This window comes from Nematolebias whitei, chromosome 7, assembly GCF_014905685.2.
Source record: "Nematolebias whitei isolate Nwh7 chromosome 7, NemWhi1, whole genome shotgun sequence".
Lineage (NCBI taxonomy): Eukaryota > Metazoa > Chordata > Actinopteri > Cyprinodontiformes > Rivulidae > Nematolebias > Nematolebias whitei.
Window position 1 is genome coordinate 26522646 of NC_056504.1, and position 15367 is coordinate 26538012.

General features: G+C 39.4%; 1 protein-coding gene across 1 annotated transcript in view; it reads right to left on the reverse strand.

Moving 5' to 3' along the window:
• Window positions 1-4649: 4649 nt before the first annotated feature.
• Window positions 4650-15367, reverse strand: part of slc2a1b (solute carrier family 2 member 1b) — a 17410-nt gene continuing 6692 nt past the window's right edge. Inside the window, exons 2-10 of the mRNA XM_037678696.1 lie at window positions 12683-12778; window positions 8619-8779; window positions 8261-8501; window positions 8012-8174; window positions 7671-7858; window positions 7419-7523; window positions 6955-7056; window positions 6666-6869; window positions 4650-6268 (exon numbers count right to left, since the gene is read on the reverse strand). Coding sequence (XP_037534624.1) covers window positions 6068-6268; window positions 6666-6869; window positions 6955-7056; window positions 7419-7523; window positions 7671-7858; window positions 8012-8174; window positions 8261-8501; window positions 8619-8779; window positions 12683-12778 — 1461 coding nt within the window. The 3' untranslated portion in view covers window positions 4650-6067. The remainder of the gene's footprint in view (window positions 6269-6665; window positions 6870-6954; window positions 7057-7418; window positions 7524-7670; window positions 7859-8011; window positions 8175-8260; window positions 8502-8618; window positions 8780-12682; window positions 12779-15367) is intronic.

Genomic DNA, 15367 nt, shown 5'->3' on the forward strand with positions numbered 1-15367 from the left:
CTAGAGGGCCACTATCCTGCAGTTTTAGCTGATTTCTTGCTCTTTAGCAGGTCTTCAGCTTCTGCAGAAACCTGACAAATCACTCATTCATTCAGATCAGGTGTGTCAAAGCAGAGAAACATCTTAAACATGCTGTTGTTCTGCGTTTTACTGTTTTTACACTAAGTGTAAGTAAGTAAGTAAATAAATGTATTTAGAGCGCTTATCACCGACAAAAAAATCACAAAGCGCTGTACAATAATATCAACGCTAAAATATACAAAGAATAAAACAAGCATAAGAACTTCAAGAAGCACAATAAAATAATGACATAAAAGCGTGGGAGAATAAGTGTTGCTTTTTTAAAAACCTCTACAGAGTCAGCAAAATGATAAGCTGTAGGGGTAAACTGTTCCACAGCCTTGGGGCCACTGACTGAAAGGCCCTGTCCCCTTTAGTTTTCAGCTGGATACAAGGAACATCGACAAGATTCTGTGTCTGAGAACGAAGGCCACGAGCAGCAAAGTATTTGGTTAAAAGCTGACAAAGATACACAGGAGCCTGGGAATTTTAAGCTCAGTACGTCAGCACAAGAACTTTAAAACAGATTCTAAACTCCACCAGGAGCCAGTAGTAAAGATATTGTAGAGCCGGGGTGATGTGACAGTATTTGCTGGATTTGTTGAGAAGTCTGGCAGCTGCATTCTGTATTGCTTGCAGATGTGAAAGAGAAGACTTGTCCAGGTAAAAAGGGCATTACAATAGTCCAAATGCAATGATACAAAAGTGTGAATAATTTTCTCTAGGTCAACTCTAGAGACCATAGGTTGTATTTTAGAAATGTTTCTTATATGAAAGAAACAATCAGAATCAGAATAAACTTTATTATCATTGCACCGAGATACAACGAGAACATGTACGTACAGTCGTCCGAAAGATGGGCGGAGTGCAAAAAGCTGCTACTATGAAAGCGCAGCCTCTTATTCTTATTCAAAATAATATTTTGCTTGAAAGTATGAGAAGAGACGGTATTAAAAAAAAGATCTCTCACACCGTGTCCTAGACAGGGCACGATCTGAGGTTTAAAAAAAAATAAAAACTACCACAGCAAAGCAACATAAACAGACAAGATACATGTACATATAGGCCGGTGAGGACATTGACTTTTTAAGGGAAAGTCGTTGCATAGTCCAGAGCAACACACACACCCCACCCCCCTCCCCCCACCCCCCCCCCCCCCCCCCGCCACTGTCCAGATAAGAGGTGTTGTTCATCATCAGCTCGGTTGAGGTTCTGTCACATGTCCACGACCTTGGGGAAGGGAGTGGTGAAAAGACAGACAAAGCATCTCTGTTTTTTTTCTAAACATGCCAGGAGGAGTTGAGATAAGTCCGCCATCAAGGCCACAGTTTGGGTCAGGCAGAACTCGTGAATTGCTGTTTCTGCCTTTTAAAGTCTCGCTGGTATGTATTCCTCTGATGGAAACTCCAAACAGCTGAATTGATCCTTTATGCCAAAAGTCGAGTTCACAACTTCTCCAAGATTAATCCCACCTTCATGTGTGCTGCTAGAATAGAGAGTTCACAGTCCTGATAACAGCTGCTCCAGCTCTCTGACACAGCTGCACATAATTCAGTCTGAGTGCTGCCGAGCTTCGACACAGCCACACAAATTTGTAGACAATCCAGAACTCACCAGCCAAACAGCAAAAAAAAAAAAAACAGTTGTCATCATGAATCCAATTTGTTTCCGTTGAGGGAGAAGTTGGGAGAAGTTGATCAATTTTGTTGAGAGACCAGCTGATCCTTCGAATTAGGAGGTATGCAAAAAACAAAGAGGCTTTTTAAGGATTCACAGGACGAAAGAGTGCAAGCAGGGAAGTGCAGGGGGGGGGGGGGGGGGGTACGAAGCACAGGGAGACATATCTGTCTTCACTGAAGAACAGAGAGAAAAACACAAGAACGAGGAATAGCTGTAATGTGTAACTCAAAGCCTACTGATGAGTCAAATGTGACTCCTAGATGTTTTTACTTCTGATTTGGCTAATGGCCAAAAATAAGCAATTTTCTGATTGATATTTGGATGAAGGTGACTGGGAGCAGTAATCAAAGTCTCCGTCTTACTGGTGTTTAAAACCAAGAAGTTACTGGCGAGCAAGTCACTGATATGGGACAAGCATTGGGCAAGGATGGCCAACTTGTCCAGCTGGTGTGGTCTAAACAAAAAATACAATTGAATGTCATCAGCATAAATGTGATAGGAAATATCAGAAAAGGACTGAATAATGCCGGCAAGTGGGATAATATAAAAGGAAAACAAAAGTGGACCCAGAACTGAGCCTTGTGGCACCCCACAAGTTAAGGGGGTGTAGTCAGAGGATAAACTGTCCGTTTTGTTGCAGAGATTTCTGTGAGATAGGTATGAAGTGAGCCAGTCCAAAGCTGAGCCAGAATTACCAGCCAGAACCTTCAGCCTGTGTTTAGCATATTCTTAGTTTAGCATAGTTCATATCTTAGATCTTATTACTGTTTTTCTTTTACAATTTATACTTTTGTTGGATATACTGTAATTGGGACCCTGTGTACAAAATTTTGTTCCACCTTATGTACCACATGCGATGCGAATGACAATAAAGAACCTTGACCTTGATAGTGGCCCTCTAGTATTTGTTAAAACTTAACACTTAATAAATAAAGTCTTTTTTTTTAATCCATCTGATGTGAGCAAACAGCAGTGAGGCTGCAGTACGAACAGAAGGCCACAGCTAAAGTGACATTAAAACATCACAATTGTCACTTTAAAAACTGAAAAGGTGGAAAATTGATTTAGAAATTTGACCATTTCAAAACAAACGGGACAAAAGGTTTTGGTTGTTGTTGCTATTTTTATTTTTGCCAACAGCATCCAGTGTTTTAAAAAGTTATCTGGAGGGAGAGAAAAAAAAAAGAGTTGGGAGTCGTTTTGGTGAAACCTTAAAAATCAAGCCATGTGATATCACGCCCAGTCTGTTTTTAGCTCAAAATCTAAAACGGGCTGAGTTTTAGCCATTCTTCTTTGTCTTCTGGCAGCTGACAATAACAAAAGTCAAAGTTGGGCGTGTATTAGCCAACCCCAAATACTTTTTTATGAAGTAATACAACCAAAACTCCCCAACAAACACAAAACACAACGATCTGTTGGTGTGATTCTTTTTATTTAGCCAATAAAACCATTTACAAGTTGGACCACCTCAGTCAGTTACACTCCAACAGCAAACACAAACCTTTTTTTTTATAACAAGTAATAAAATATGATTTGTGCACTAAAATAAAACTAAATCTTTACATGTAGAATCATGTCAAAATCTTTTACAGTATTGTAAAGCCACACTAAACAGGCATTAAATCAGAAAGAAACAGAACAACTCTGAATGACCGCTCTACAATAGTAATAACTTAATAAAAAACAACAAGTTAAAGGTAATGACTTATTTGACTTTAGGTGGGTTTTATGTTCCATTATCTGGTGTATTAAAACAGCTGTGCTGGAGACGTGGCAGGTTAGATAAAAACCGCTTTGTGAAAACATGTACATAAATAAATTCAAAAAGTGTTCAATACAAAAACAACTGGACTTTATTTGTAACAGAAGACTTTTCGCTCCTCATCTGAGGAGCTTTCTCAATTAAATGAGCAGTGAGAGATTCAGGTTATAAGGCTGAGTGAGATAAGACACACACACATATGTAGATTTGACAAGTCACTCCTCCATGAGGTGTGACTTGTCAAATCTACATATGTGTGTCTTGCCTTACAACCTGAATCTCTCACTCACTGCTCATTGAATTGAGAAAGCTCCTCGGATGAAGAGCGAAAAGTCTTCTGTTACAAATAAAGTCCAGTTGTTTTTGTATTGAACACTTTCTGAATTCATCATGTCCTGGATGACTGACAATCTTCACCAGCATGTACATAAATACAGTTTAGGATATAAATCAGATCAGTCTGTGATGGGAAGTGTATATTTTGTGGCTATTGTGTAATTTTTGCTGGTGATGATAAATGAAAGTTTGCAAACAACAAATCCTGCACTTTAAGAGATCTATTATATACAATAACGGAAAGGCAACCCTGGAATGATTACAAAGGCTCACTACGGGTAGAATAAATGTATGTTTTTATCCAACTCAGAATATTACAATAGTTACTGTGAGTGTGCGCAGTGTGTGTAGACTATAACATATAGGGACAAAAGCACAATCCAGACTTATCTGTCTTTAAAAAAAACATTCAGTATTCCATCAGCAGTACTTCAGTCTCTGTGTAGTGACAAAGTTTCCACACTGTGAGTAAAAAAACAATGTATTCAACCTCAGCGTCTCTCTGGGAATAATAAAGTGCTGCTAAAAAGGTAAATGTCCTCAAACATCCATCATCTTTACCCGCTTCTTCCTTTTCGAGTCAAGGGGGTCACTGGTGCTCATATCCAGCAGCTACTGTGTGAGAGGCGGGGTTGGACAGGTCTCCAGTCCATCACAGGGACACATCTCTCACTCACAGCTAGGGACAATTTAGAGTTACCAATCAGACTAACATGCATGTTTTTGGTATGTGGGAGGAAACCCACGCAAGCACGGAGAGAACATGCAAACTTCACCCAGAAAAGCCCCCGGCCGGGATTTGATACTCTCACTGAGAGGCAACAGCTCTTCAACTGAGCCACCGTGCCACCCTTTCCTCAATGTACTTTAAAAAGAAGGCACAGGTGACAAGAGATACAGCAGCAACAGACGGCAACTTGTGCATCGAGGCAGTGTTTTGTCTCCCCTCCACATCTGTACAGAACATAGAACTAGGAGAGAGAAACCTCAAAACAACGCTCACACCACTGTTTGAGTAAAAGCTTGAACCACGGCTGGCAGCAACCACTCTAAAGATGACAAGGACTTCATTCATTTTGGTCCGCATTATCTCTCTGTCCTCTTCGTGTTTGTCTCAGAGGAGCAGCGTGCAGCTCGTAGCTGAAAGGAAAGATCCAGGCAGCTCTCAAGCCGCCGCAGCAGGCTTTAAAGTCTCCACAGGAAGTCTCAGCACTGAAATACTTAAAGAGATGGATCTTCCAGCTCGTGGATCAGGCTGGTCTGACCTGAAACCCCCAGTGATGAGAGCCAAAGGCTGAGGTGGACTCCTAAACGTGCAACTTCACTTTCACTTTCTGAGTTTGATTTTTGGTTTTATGGCAGCTGATTGTGAGTGAGTACACGTGTCACGATTCAATAAATGGATGATTTATAAATTACATTTCACTGCCATGTTTGTAACCGTAGGCACTGATAGGCAGACACCGGGTCAACAAGTTCAAAATAAAAACAACAATTGTGTAAAAATCCAAGAATCAAAAATTAGCTTCTCTATTTACTATTTTGATAGGGTTACCAAATATATATTATATCATAAAGGACATTTCAGCTAAGGAAAGTCATTAAATATCAAACACAAGTAAAGCAAAAGGAGTAAAATAAGTAACGCTCTGTTCATGCGGAACATTTCACTGAGAACATTCATTTCTTCTCCACACAGTTTCTCAGTAACATTTCTAATGGGAGTGTGACCACCTTTTCTTAAGGAAGAGCGCCATCAGGTGGACAGACCGAAGAACATCAACAGTGCTAGAGTCTAAACTGATTATTACAGTTTGGTCAGTAAAAAAATCAGATGCTTTTGCCCAGTGAACGAATTAGGACAGCTGCAGCATCTTTAAGCAGGTAACTAACTCACTCTACAGTAACAGAACAAAAGAACAGAGCATCTATGAGTAAACTAGAGGCAATAAAAAAAGCTGTTGGGTTGTTACAGACGCAGCTACACCTTCTTAGAAAATATCTTTAAATATTGAAAACCTTCCCCGACTATTTTCACCTCGTTTGAGTTCTTCTGTGCACATTAAAGAGAGAAGCAGCAGAAGTTGTCACGTTGACGAAAACGCCTGAAATGTGGCGACAGGGTGAAAATTGTTCTACAGTGAATCCGTCGGATTCTATGGAGCGCACCTGTCCGGGTCGCCCTCAGCCTGCAAGAGTTTGTCAAAAAAAAAAATTACTAACAGCTTCTCAGAGCTGAGAATCGGCCCCCAGGCTGTTGAGCTCCTCCGGTGAGTGTTTCTCTCCTCCCATCACGGCCGCCTGGCGGAAGCCGGAAGCGATATCATCAAATGTCCGGCCCTTGGTCTCTGGCACTTTGAAGTAGGTGAAGAGGAAGAATATGAGCAGCATCACGATGAAGATGACGAACACATAGGAACCACACAGCTCCTGAGAAAACACAATGGGGCAAAACCATCAGGAAAATGAGCTTGTGCACAACTAAATGTGATCTCATGCTCTGACTTTTTTCATTTTTTTACTCAAACTTAATATTAATGAACTGTTTATACTCTTATGCTTGAGCTTTAGAAGTTATTTAATATGAATGTTAATTTAAAAACTATTCAGATGATTTGATTATGAGGAAACATTCTACATCTTTTTATTTACTTTTTATACATTAGTTTTATTTGCGAGCTCTTGAGAGCTCATGTTAGGTGATTAAATCTAGATTTCCAGAATATATATTTATTAATGTCCTTTGTCCCTTTTTTTGTAAATAAATAATAATCAAAAAGTTTCTCAGACTCTTCTTCAGACGTGGTTCAAATTGTACACCACTCACCTCGACATACTGGAAGCTCATTCCCACTAAAAAGGTGGCAGTCCAGTTAGAGAAACCAGCCACAGCAATGGCAGAAGGCCTGGGACCCTGAGAGAACAGCTCCGCCACAATGAACCAGGGGATGGGACCCGGTCCGATCTCAAAGAACGCAACGAAGGAAAAAATGGCCACAATGCTCAGGTAGGACATCCATTTCAGTTGCTCCTATGGAGAGACAAGACAACAAAGATGGGAGAATGGATCTAGCATATGAGTCCAACATGTAACTCATATTTTTTTTTATACCTACCAACAGAGCTAAAGCAATGGTCAGGAGAATGGCAGAGCCAGCCATTCCCAGCAGCCCGAGGAGGTGCAAAGACCTGCGTCCTGCACGCTCTATGACAAACAGCTGAAGACAGAAGATAAGAAAACCGAGTTATCCATAATTACAGCTTTGATAACATGTCTGGTATCATAAATATCTTAACAAATTAATATTTACCAAAAACACAGACATGACTTTCATGCAACAATATGGCTCTTTCAGGTAAATGATTTATGCAAGTAGAATAGTGAGAGTAAAAATTATACCTGAAGTATTTTTGAGTGCAGTACAGTGAATAAAATAAACAAATGCATAATTAGCTACTTTACATTTACCTTTTGGGCTCTAAAGATTAAAATTGTTTTATTTTGTGGTGCTTTTTATTTTGTTTTTACACTTTTCTTATCTTTACAATAAAGATTAGTGATCTGTAGTGCTGTACTTACAGAAACAACAGTAAACGCTGTGTTTACAACGCCTGTTCCAATAGTGGCGTAGACCGGCTGCTCCACTCCGGCTTTCTCAAAGATACGTGTGGAGTAGTAAAACACCTGAACAGCAAAACAAAAACACAACTCACAAATCTGCACGTTCAAGATGTCTTCTATTATGTCTGGTGTAATTCCAATCAAAATAAATGTATACAAGTTGCTCTTTTAATGGTTTCATTAAATATTAATGGTTTATTATCCACTCACAGCGTTGATTCCAGACAGCTGCTGGGAGAGCTGCAGCATGACAGCGATGAGGAGGGGTTGGCGGTACAGCGGCGAACGGAAAAGCTCCAGAATGGTCACTTTTTTCTCCCTCATCATCTGCCGGCTCTCCTCCTTCATCTCCTGCATGTCAGCGCTGACATCTGTGGTTCCTCGGAGCTTCTTCAGAACTAAAACACATCAGAAAGTGGATCATGATGATGATGAAACACTTGATCTTATTTTTTTTGTTCTTGTTTAAATCATGAAATGTGACTTTGCTGCAAACACAGAAAAATTATATTTAATAACAAATTAAAGCCCAGTAACTTTTCTTAACCTACTTGTTTTGGCCTTATTCTCCTCGTTCCTGTTGATAAGCAGGAAACGGGGACTCTCTGGGCAAAGTGGCAGCAGGACACACTGTATTACAGCAGGGATGAAGGTGAAGCCCAAGAGAAGCGGCCACAGACTGTCGTTTCCCATGATCACCTCCAATCCAAACACCTATAAAATAAGCAGACATGATGAAGCAGCTGCACAGGAGAATCCCTGTGTTTATGCAGAGACCAGTACATGTTGTGATCACAAACCTGTGCGATGAGGATACCAACAACGATGCCCAGCTGGTGCAGTGTTCCCAGGGCACCTCGCAGGGATGTTGGAGAGACCTCACCCACATACAAGGGTACAAAACCCGTGGACAGCCCAGAGTAAAAGCCAATCACAAAACGACCAATGATTAACATTTCCCAGGAACTGGCCATCTTTGAAAACCCCATCAAAGCAGCTGCGATGAAGGCCAGGATGTTGACTGCGAGCATCGAGTACTTCCTGAAGACGTTAGAAAAAAGCATAAGCTTACATTTACAACTTTTATTTAAAGATCAAAACTGGACCACTGGGCTATTTTTTGTATTATTCAAAAATAGATTTTGTTTATTATTTCACCTTCCCAGGCGGTTGACAAAGAGTCCAACAGAGAACGAGCCAAAGATGCCGCCCACAGGGAAGATGGAGACAGAGATGGACCAGATGACTCTGAGTGATTCTTTGGTGATGGACTCCATGTAACGCTCTTGCCATGTCTCATTGATGAATTTCTCAATAGTCTGCCCAAAGAACCAGACACGTTTGGTTTTATTGTACAAGTGCACATAAATGATGACCAATGGACGATAGATTACAATGTTAGAGCCACAAACTGAAACAAAAAGTCATCCTTATAGCTGAGATATGATCATCAGAGGGACTTCAGAATCTGATTGTATGCTTTATGTTTTTATTTATCTCTTTTCCACACTAGGTTGGCAGAGCCAAAGGCAGCACTGCCTCTAAGCTCACCGCTACTTCCTGAATAAACCAGGAAGTTTACCAGTCACCGTAACTGTCAAGTTTCCACCCCTCCCCCCACCTCTATCAGTGTTGGCAAACACGCCCATATGCAGCAAACGCCTACGTCCGTTTAGGCGTTCGTCACAGTCACACCTCTCATGAGACAGACAGTTTGTGACGCAGTCTGCTACCTCACAGGACCTCAACCCTCATGTGTGCAACAGTTTGGTCACGTGACTCGGTGTTTTATAACTCCTGGCACTGAACCTCATACCAGAGATAGTTATGTACTGGAGCTCAGTGAAAGAAGGAGTATTAAAACCTCAGCTATGTCCAGATGAAGAAGTTAAATAGTGTGCCTATTACTTGTCAAGGGCTTTCCTTTGGTGGAGGGGAACATGTGGAGTAATACTCTGACACTGTGACCACAGAGCCTGGATCACATTCACTATCAGCTTACACTCACAAGACCTCACTTGGTGATATCACAAGTATGCTATCGTACACTACACCGTACCCGTGACCTTCATCCTGTAGCATTTACCCTTTAAAGCAGGCTTTATTTAGAGGTTCTGACTTAGATGTAAACAAACAACATGAGACATTAGGGTCAGCTGAGGACTTTTTGCTGTAGTTAGGAGTTTCTCCTAAATAAAACTTTAGGTGTTTACTCATATATAGTACATTTGGCTGATATTTATTATTTTAGTTAAAGTATTTTGTGCTTATCTGGGACCCACAATCACCTAACATGCAGCGGTTTAATATGTAGGTAGTTTAAGTTTTATAATTTGCTACATCGCTGTTCAGTGCTGAAAAGTTTGACAAAAGAGTACTTACTTGGTATTCCCTTATTTTTTTACATTGTTATTTTAAATTTGATATAATAGGAATATGTAGACAATGCATGGTTTTACTGACTCTGATTTGAAGATAAAGCCCTGCATAGACCCTGATAAGTAGCACAGTTGTTCAGTGTTCTCTCTACACAGACAGCGCCACTCTGAAATCATGAAAAAAGTTGCTGACTCATGCTCCCAGCTGCTTGATGGAGCTGGCAGGTGATCATTTTTTGAAGGTGAGTGGTGTTCAGGTGCAAATATATTTTTTAAATGCTGCCATTGTTCATTCTGCAAGGGTCCACACAGCAAATGAACTTGCACAACAAAAAAAATGGCAATCATTTTTTGTTGGTTTTTTTTTTAAGCTGGACGCCCTTCCTGACGCAACCTGGGCTCAAAACTGAAGCTTCAGGATTACGAGACTGTGGCACTGACCACCGAGCTACCAAATCCCCCAGAAGCTCTTAAAATGTTACAAGTGAAATAATCTTTGGAGCCACATTGAACAGTTGCACTGAAGACAATACTCTTCACAGATATCAGATGAGAGCCTTAAGCATATTTTGAGAAGCAGATCAGACGTAGATGCAATGGGAGAAGAACAAGACAGGAAGGTCAGAACAAGGCCATTGGAGGAGTGTATCTAATCAGAGACGCAGTACAAGGCCCATACCACCAGCAGCAGCAGGAGCATCACTGCTGCCTTTATCACAAACACAGGAAGGAAAAACATTTGGGTGATAATCTAACTGCAGTTGCTACACTAGTTTGGTTGTTTAATTAAAGCTGAATGGGCATTTTGTATTAACACCTTCAGATTGCTGGAAAACTATTATTTTGCAAGAACATGTAGCATTGCTCAGACCTGAGTTGAACACAAGTCAAGAAGGCAGGTTTACACTAGTCCACTAAGACATAACATCTATTTAAAAAAAACTCCAGAGTTCACAACCTTAGAAAGAACTCAACGTCTAAGTTTAAAGACAAGCTTGTGCAGCCCATTGAGCAGAAAATATGTAGTGTATGCAACTGTATTACTCTTAAGAAAAAACTATCTTTGTATGCTATACATACATCTCATTGTACGTAAAGTGAAGTGTGTAGGTCACAGATGTAGAGCTGTGCTCCTTAGATGATCGGTAAAGCTCCATTCTGACAGTCTGGTGAACTCAAGCCTAGATATCAAAACAAAGTTTTACAAACATTTTTTTTACTTGGGTATATGTTGAAAAATAAAACAATATGCCAGGTTAAACTAAGAAATCAGATTATTTTTGAACTTTTTTTTTATTCATAAATTTAAATAGACAATGATAAAATGTAGGAGCAGTCTGTCATTTTATTTAATGCTGAATCATCAGAATCAGGATCAAACACATGGCTGTAAACCTGAGGGAGTTCTGGCGTGATTACACATCTTTTCAGCCTCACAAAGCTTTGAAAATGACCATTCTAGCTGACAGATCTTATTTGTAAGAACTTTCAGAAAATTCCTGTTTTAAAAAGCTGTTTAAAAATCAGGCTTAGATTCAAACATGACAGTGGTCAACCTTGTAAGTCTTGATTTTTTACAAGCAGATGCTGAAAGTTGCTTTAATTCAAAGTCCAGAATAGTTTTAGCAGTTTGGTGAGGGTAAGCGCTTTATATTAGGTATAGATTGTTTACACAACAAACAGGTGTGAACATCACTGTAACGGTGTTCAGCACACAAAGGTCTGCAGATGTTAAAAGGGGTTAAAAAAAGTTTGAAATGTCTGCCAACAGTAAGAGATGTTGAGATGCATATCTGTGTAGCTGTAAGGTGTGTTTGGACCAACGTGGAGTTAATAAAAATATAATAAAATATAGAAATTTCTCAGGAAATTAGTTTTTGATCCCTGTATTTGTCTAGTAAAAAAACCTAAAGCAGACAGTAGACATTCCTCTCGGGACATAAAACTATTATTTTGATGATCTTCTCATCATGATTTGTTTGTTTCAGTGTTTATTTTTCTGTTTGGGGTTTAATTGCATGTTTATTTCGTAACATTGTTTAGTTTCTGTGTTTTTTGTGTGTTCAGTTTGCTTCATTGCCTCACTTTGTTTCCAGCTATTCTCAGTACTTTTCCATAGCCAGCCTTTAATCCCTGTTCTGCTTTACTCACTTACACCTGTCATTCTGCCCAGGTGTTTCCACTCTCCCATTGGTCTCCCAGTCTTCACCATACCTGCAGTCTGGGATTGTTTATGATTTATGCCATGTCTGGTTCTCCTTGGTGTCCCCTCGAGCTTTGTTATTTTGTCTTCTTGTTGCTTCCATGGCAGGATTTATTAATAAATAAATCTCAGGGGCGGATTTTTTTCTTCGAGTTCTTCATATTTGTCTGCATTGCTGGGCGCAATCTCTACAAACTGTGACACTTCATTTGTTAAGAGGATAGATGACTATCTTCCTCTTACAAATCTTTTTATTTATTTATTTTTTTTATACCAAATCTTACTGCCATTCCCCAGCACACAGGAGATAACCATTTTTGGGCGTAGATGCTTTCTTTTGCTGTTGCAACAAATGTCCTTGGATGTACGAGGACAGAAAGAACTATTTTTATCTCCTTTCCTAACCCAAACCTTTTCATGTCTGTCCAGATCTCCAGTCAAGCAACAGTGAACAACCAGAGCTATTCCCTCTTTAACAAGTCTTAAAACTTTTAAAGATTGTCTTAGTGCAGAGCTCGTTTCTATTGGTTGTCGGTGATTAATGGTTATTTAGGATGTTCTGGTTTGTTTCAGTCTTCTAAAATTGAACCAGTTCTCCTGAAGGTAAAAGATGAACATCAAAAATCGAGTGTCTGACTCACCTTTTGTGGGGCATTGATGACACCTGTGTTGTATCCGAACTGCAGGGATCCAATCACAGCTGCACCAACGCTCAGTATCAACGGGAAAGTTATTTGCTGCAAAAAGGACACAAAGCAGAGGTTGTGTTAATGAAGAGACCAGTATAAATCATCTTTATAACAAATGGGCAAAGCACACATTCATTTGTCTAAAAGCTGCAATGAGTGAAAGCACAGGGTTTACAGCAGTGTCACCTTACTGACAGTGTGATAAGTTTAATTTAGGTAAAAACTCTCACGCCTATAAAATCCCAAACAGACAATAGAAGTAAAGCCAAACTATTGGACAAAAACTCTGTGTTTTAAAACAACTTGGAAATATGAATAAATCTTCCTCATGCAGTAATAAAATGCACACCAAGGATGCTACTGCAAGTACAAATTGTGTGTTGTGATGGTGTGTTCAAAGACTTATAAATCTAAAAAAAGAATAACTGAATGAAAGTCACAGGTCAAACCGGATGGACCAAAAAATATCTCATTCCAGGCACTTGTCAAGCATCTAGGTGAATTCTTGTTTAAACATTTTGGTTTTAAACATATGTTATTGTTATTGTGTACTTTTAAATATTATTTAAATAAGAGGCATATTTGGTCTGTTTTGTTGCTCAATAGAAACTCTTATTACTGACCGGTTGTTGATGCTACAACTTTGGCTCAAATACCAAATATCTGAGTAACTCTGTCTGTTGAAATGGGTCCAAGTTGAACCCAGACCCACTGCATTGTCCGTGTTCCTGTTACGACAGAACTCATTTCAAGCTTGAGCCCTGCAGATTAGTAGAGATTTTGCTCATACCGTGAAGTTAATAAACCTTTGTGTGGTATGTGACTAGTCTATTTCCTTCCCACAAGGAAGCAGCATCCGCAATCTTCCCTTTCTTTGTTTTCTTAAGACATCCAACTTTGTGGATGTGCAAACTTTGTAAACATTATCGTTCCTTTCTGTCTTATCTTTCCATCAGTTACCTTTGTCTGGGTGGTTAATGTTTACTTGAGTTTCACTGAATTTCCTTGTTTTTGTGATTCTCACCAGAAAGTTTCCTCTTTTTTTGCAGAAAATCTGACCATTCCAGGGTTGGATGTCATATGAAAGCCTCTTTCACTGAATTAAAACCATAAACCTGTCCAGTTTGTGAAAATTGTACAAATCAAAGTACTGAGTTGAGTGAGGAGAGGCACAAAATAGATGTGTTGTCTATTTGTGGAGGGTTGTTTTTTTTTAATGTCGCACACACTTCCAACCACTGATTAGTCAGGATGCTAGATTATCAATTTAATGCAGTGCTTTAAGGCATGTTTTGTCCATGAAATTGGTCAGAAAAGTATTTAAAGCTAAACAGTGTCTAAGAGGCTCATCTGTGTTTTTAATGGCAAAACACTGCTGTTTGTTCATTCTTTATGTTAATACAGTATAAGCTATTTCAGACACCATTTGTGACTTATTCATGCCAGACCTGGCCTTTAGAGGAAAGTAAAGGATCATTATGTGACCCACAAGTTATTTACATTTATACCTGCACCAGCCTAAGATATTTAAGTTCATAACTTCAAGCTGTTGATGTCAAATTCCTCACCAGAAATATAAATTCATTTGACCTTGCTATGCGACATGTGACAGCTTGTAGTAAAAAGGCAGCAAGTATGAGACATCACACCCTTCTGAGTTTGTAAGAAAAACTAAAGCAAACACTTAAAACAGTAAGTACCATAAGTCAGGATTTCGTCACCATATTTCAATGTTGTTCTTGAAGTTGTAAATTAGAAGAGAATTAAAGGAAATTGTAAAAATGAAAAGAGCCTAATCACATTAGGACAGGAGGAAATATTTGAAGTAAATTGGTTCTGACATAAAAAAGATTTTACTTGTTATTTTTTTGGTATGATCAAAAACAATCAGCCTGTATGGGACATTTTATCTTCTGCGGCAAAGCTAAAATGGTTAAGTGTCATCTTCTTTAACAAACTACAAATACAGCCATGAATGTAGCCACATTATGGTATTATCGTTATGCAAGGTTAGAAGCTTCTCCAGAACACACTTCTACAGTGACTTTCATAAAAGTCTTGGGGGGGGGGGGGGGGGGGGGGGTGCTGCCAGGAATTTTCATAAAACTTTCAATAAAAGCAGGAGACAAACAAGAACAAACCCCACCGGGTTTTATTGAAGGACATCTGTGAGAAACTATTTCTTAAGATTATGTGTGCTTTTCAGAGATTTTACCTGAGTGCCGACAGCTACGTTTATACGTGACTTTATAAGTCTGAACAGTTTTTGTTTGGGTCAGAATTTCTCTCCTGTATGACGACGAGGCAGGAGAGCAGCAGGGTGAAGAAAACTACTGTATGAGTTTTTTAGAAATACTTTACAGGCCTGTTCTCTATTTTTTTTTTAAATAGAGCCAATGGGGTCTCTTGTTTTGTGGGTCAACAGGTTCATAAAAACTCTGTTTAGGATTCACTTTATAAACAGAAATGCAGGAACTCTTCACCGTGGTGTGAGGAGACATTTGAGGGCACGAACAGAAACCAGTGCTTTCTGAAACCAAGCTTTTAGCAAACTGCAGGAAGCTTATAATTGTAAACAGTCAAATAGTGTCAGTCTGCTCTGGAAAACATCAGCACTGTGGTCTATTTAAATCCAAA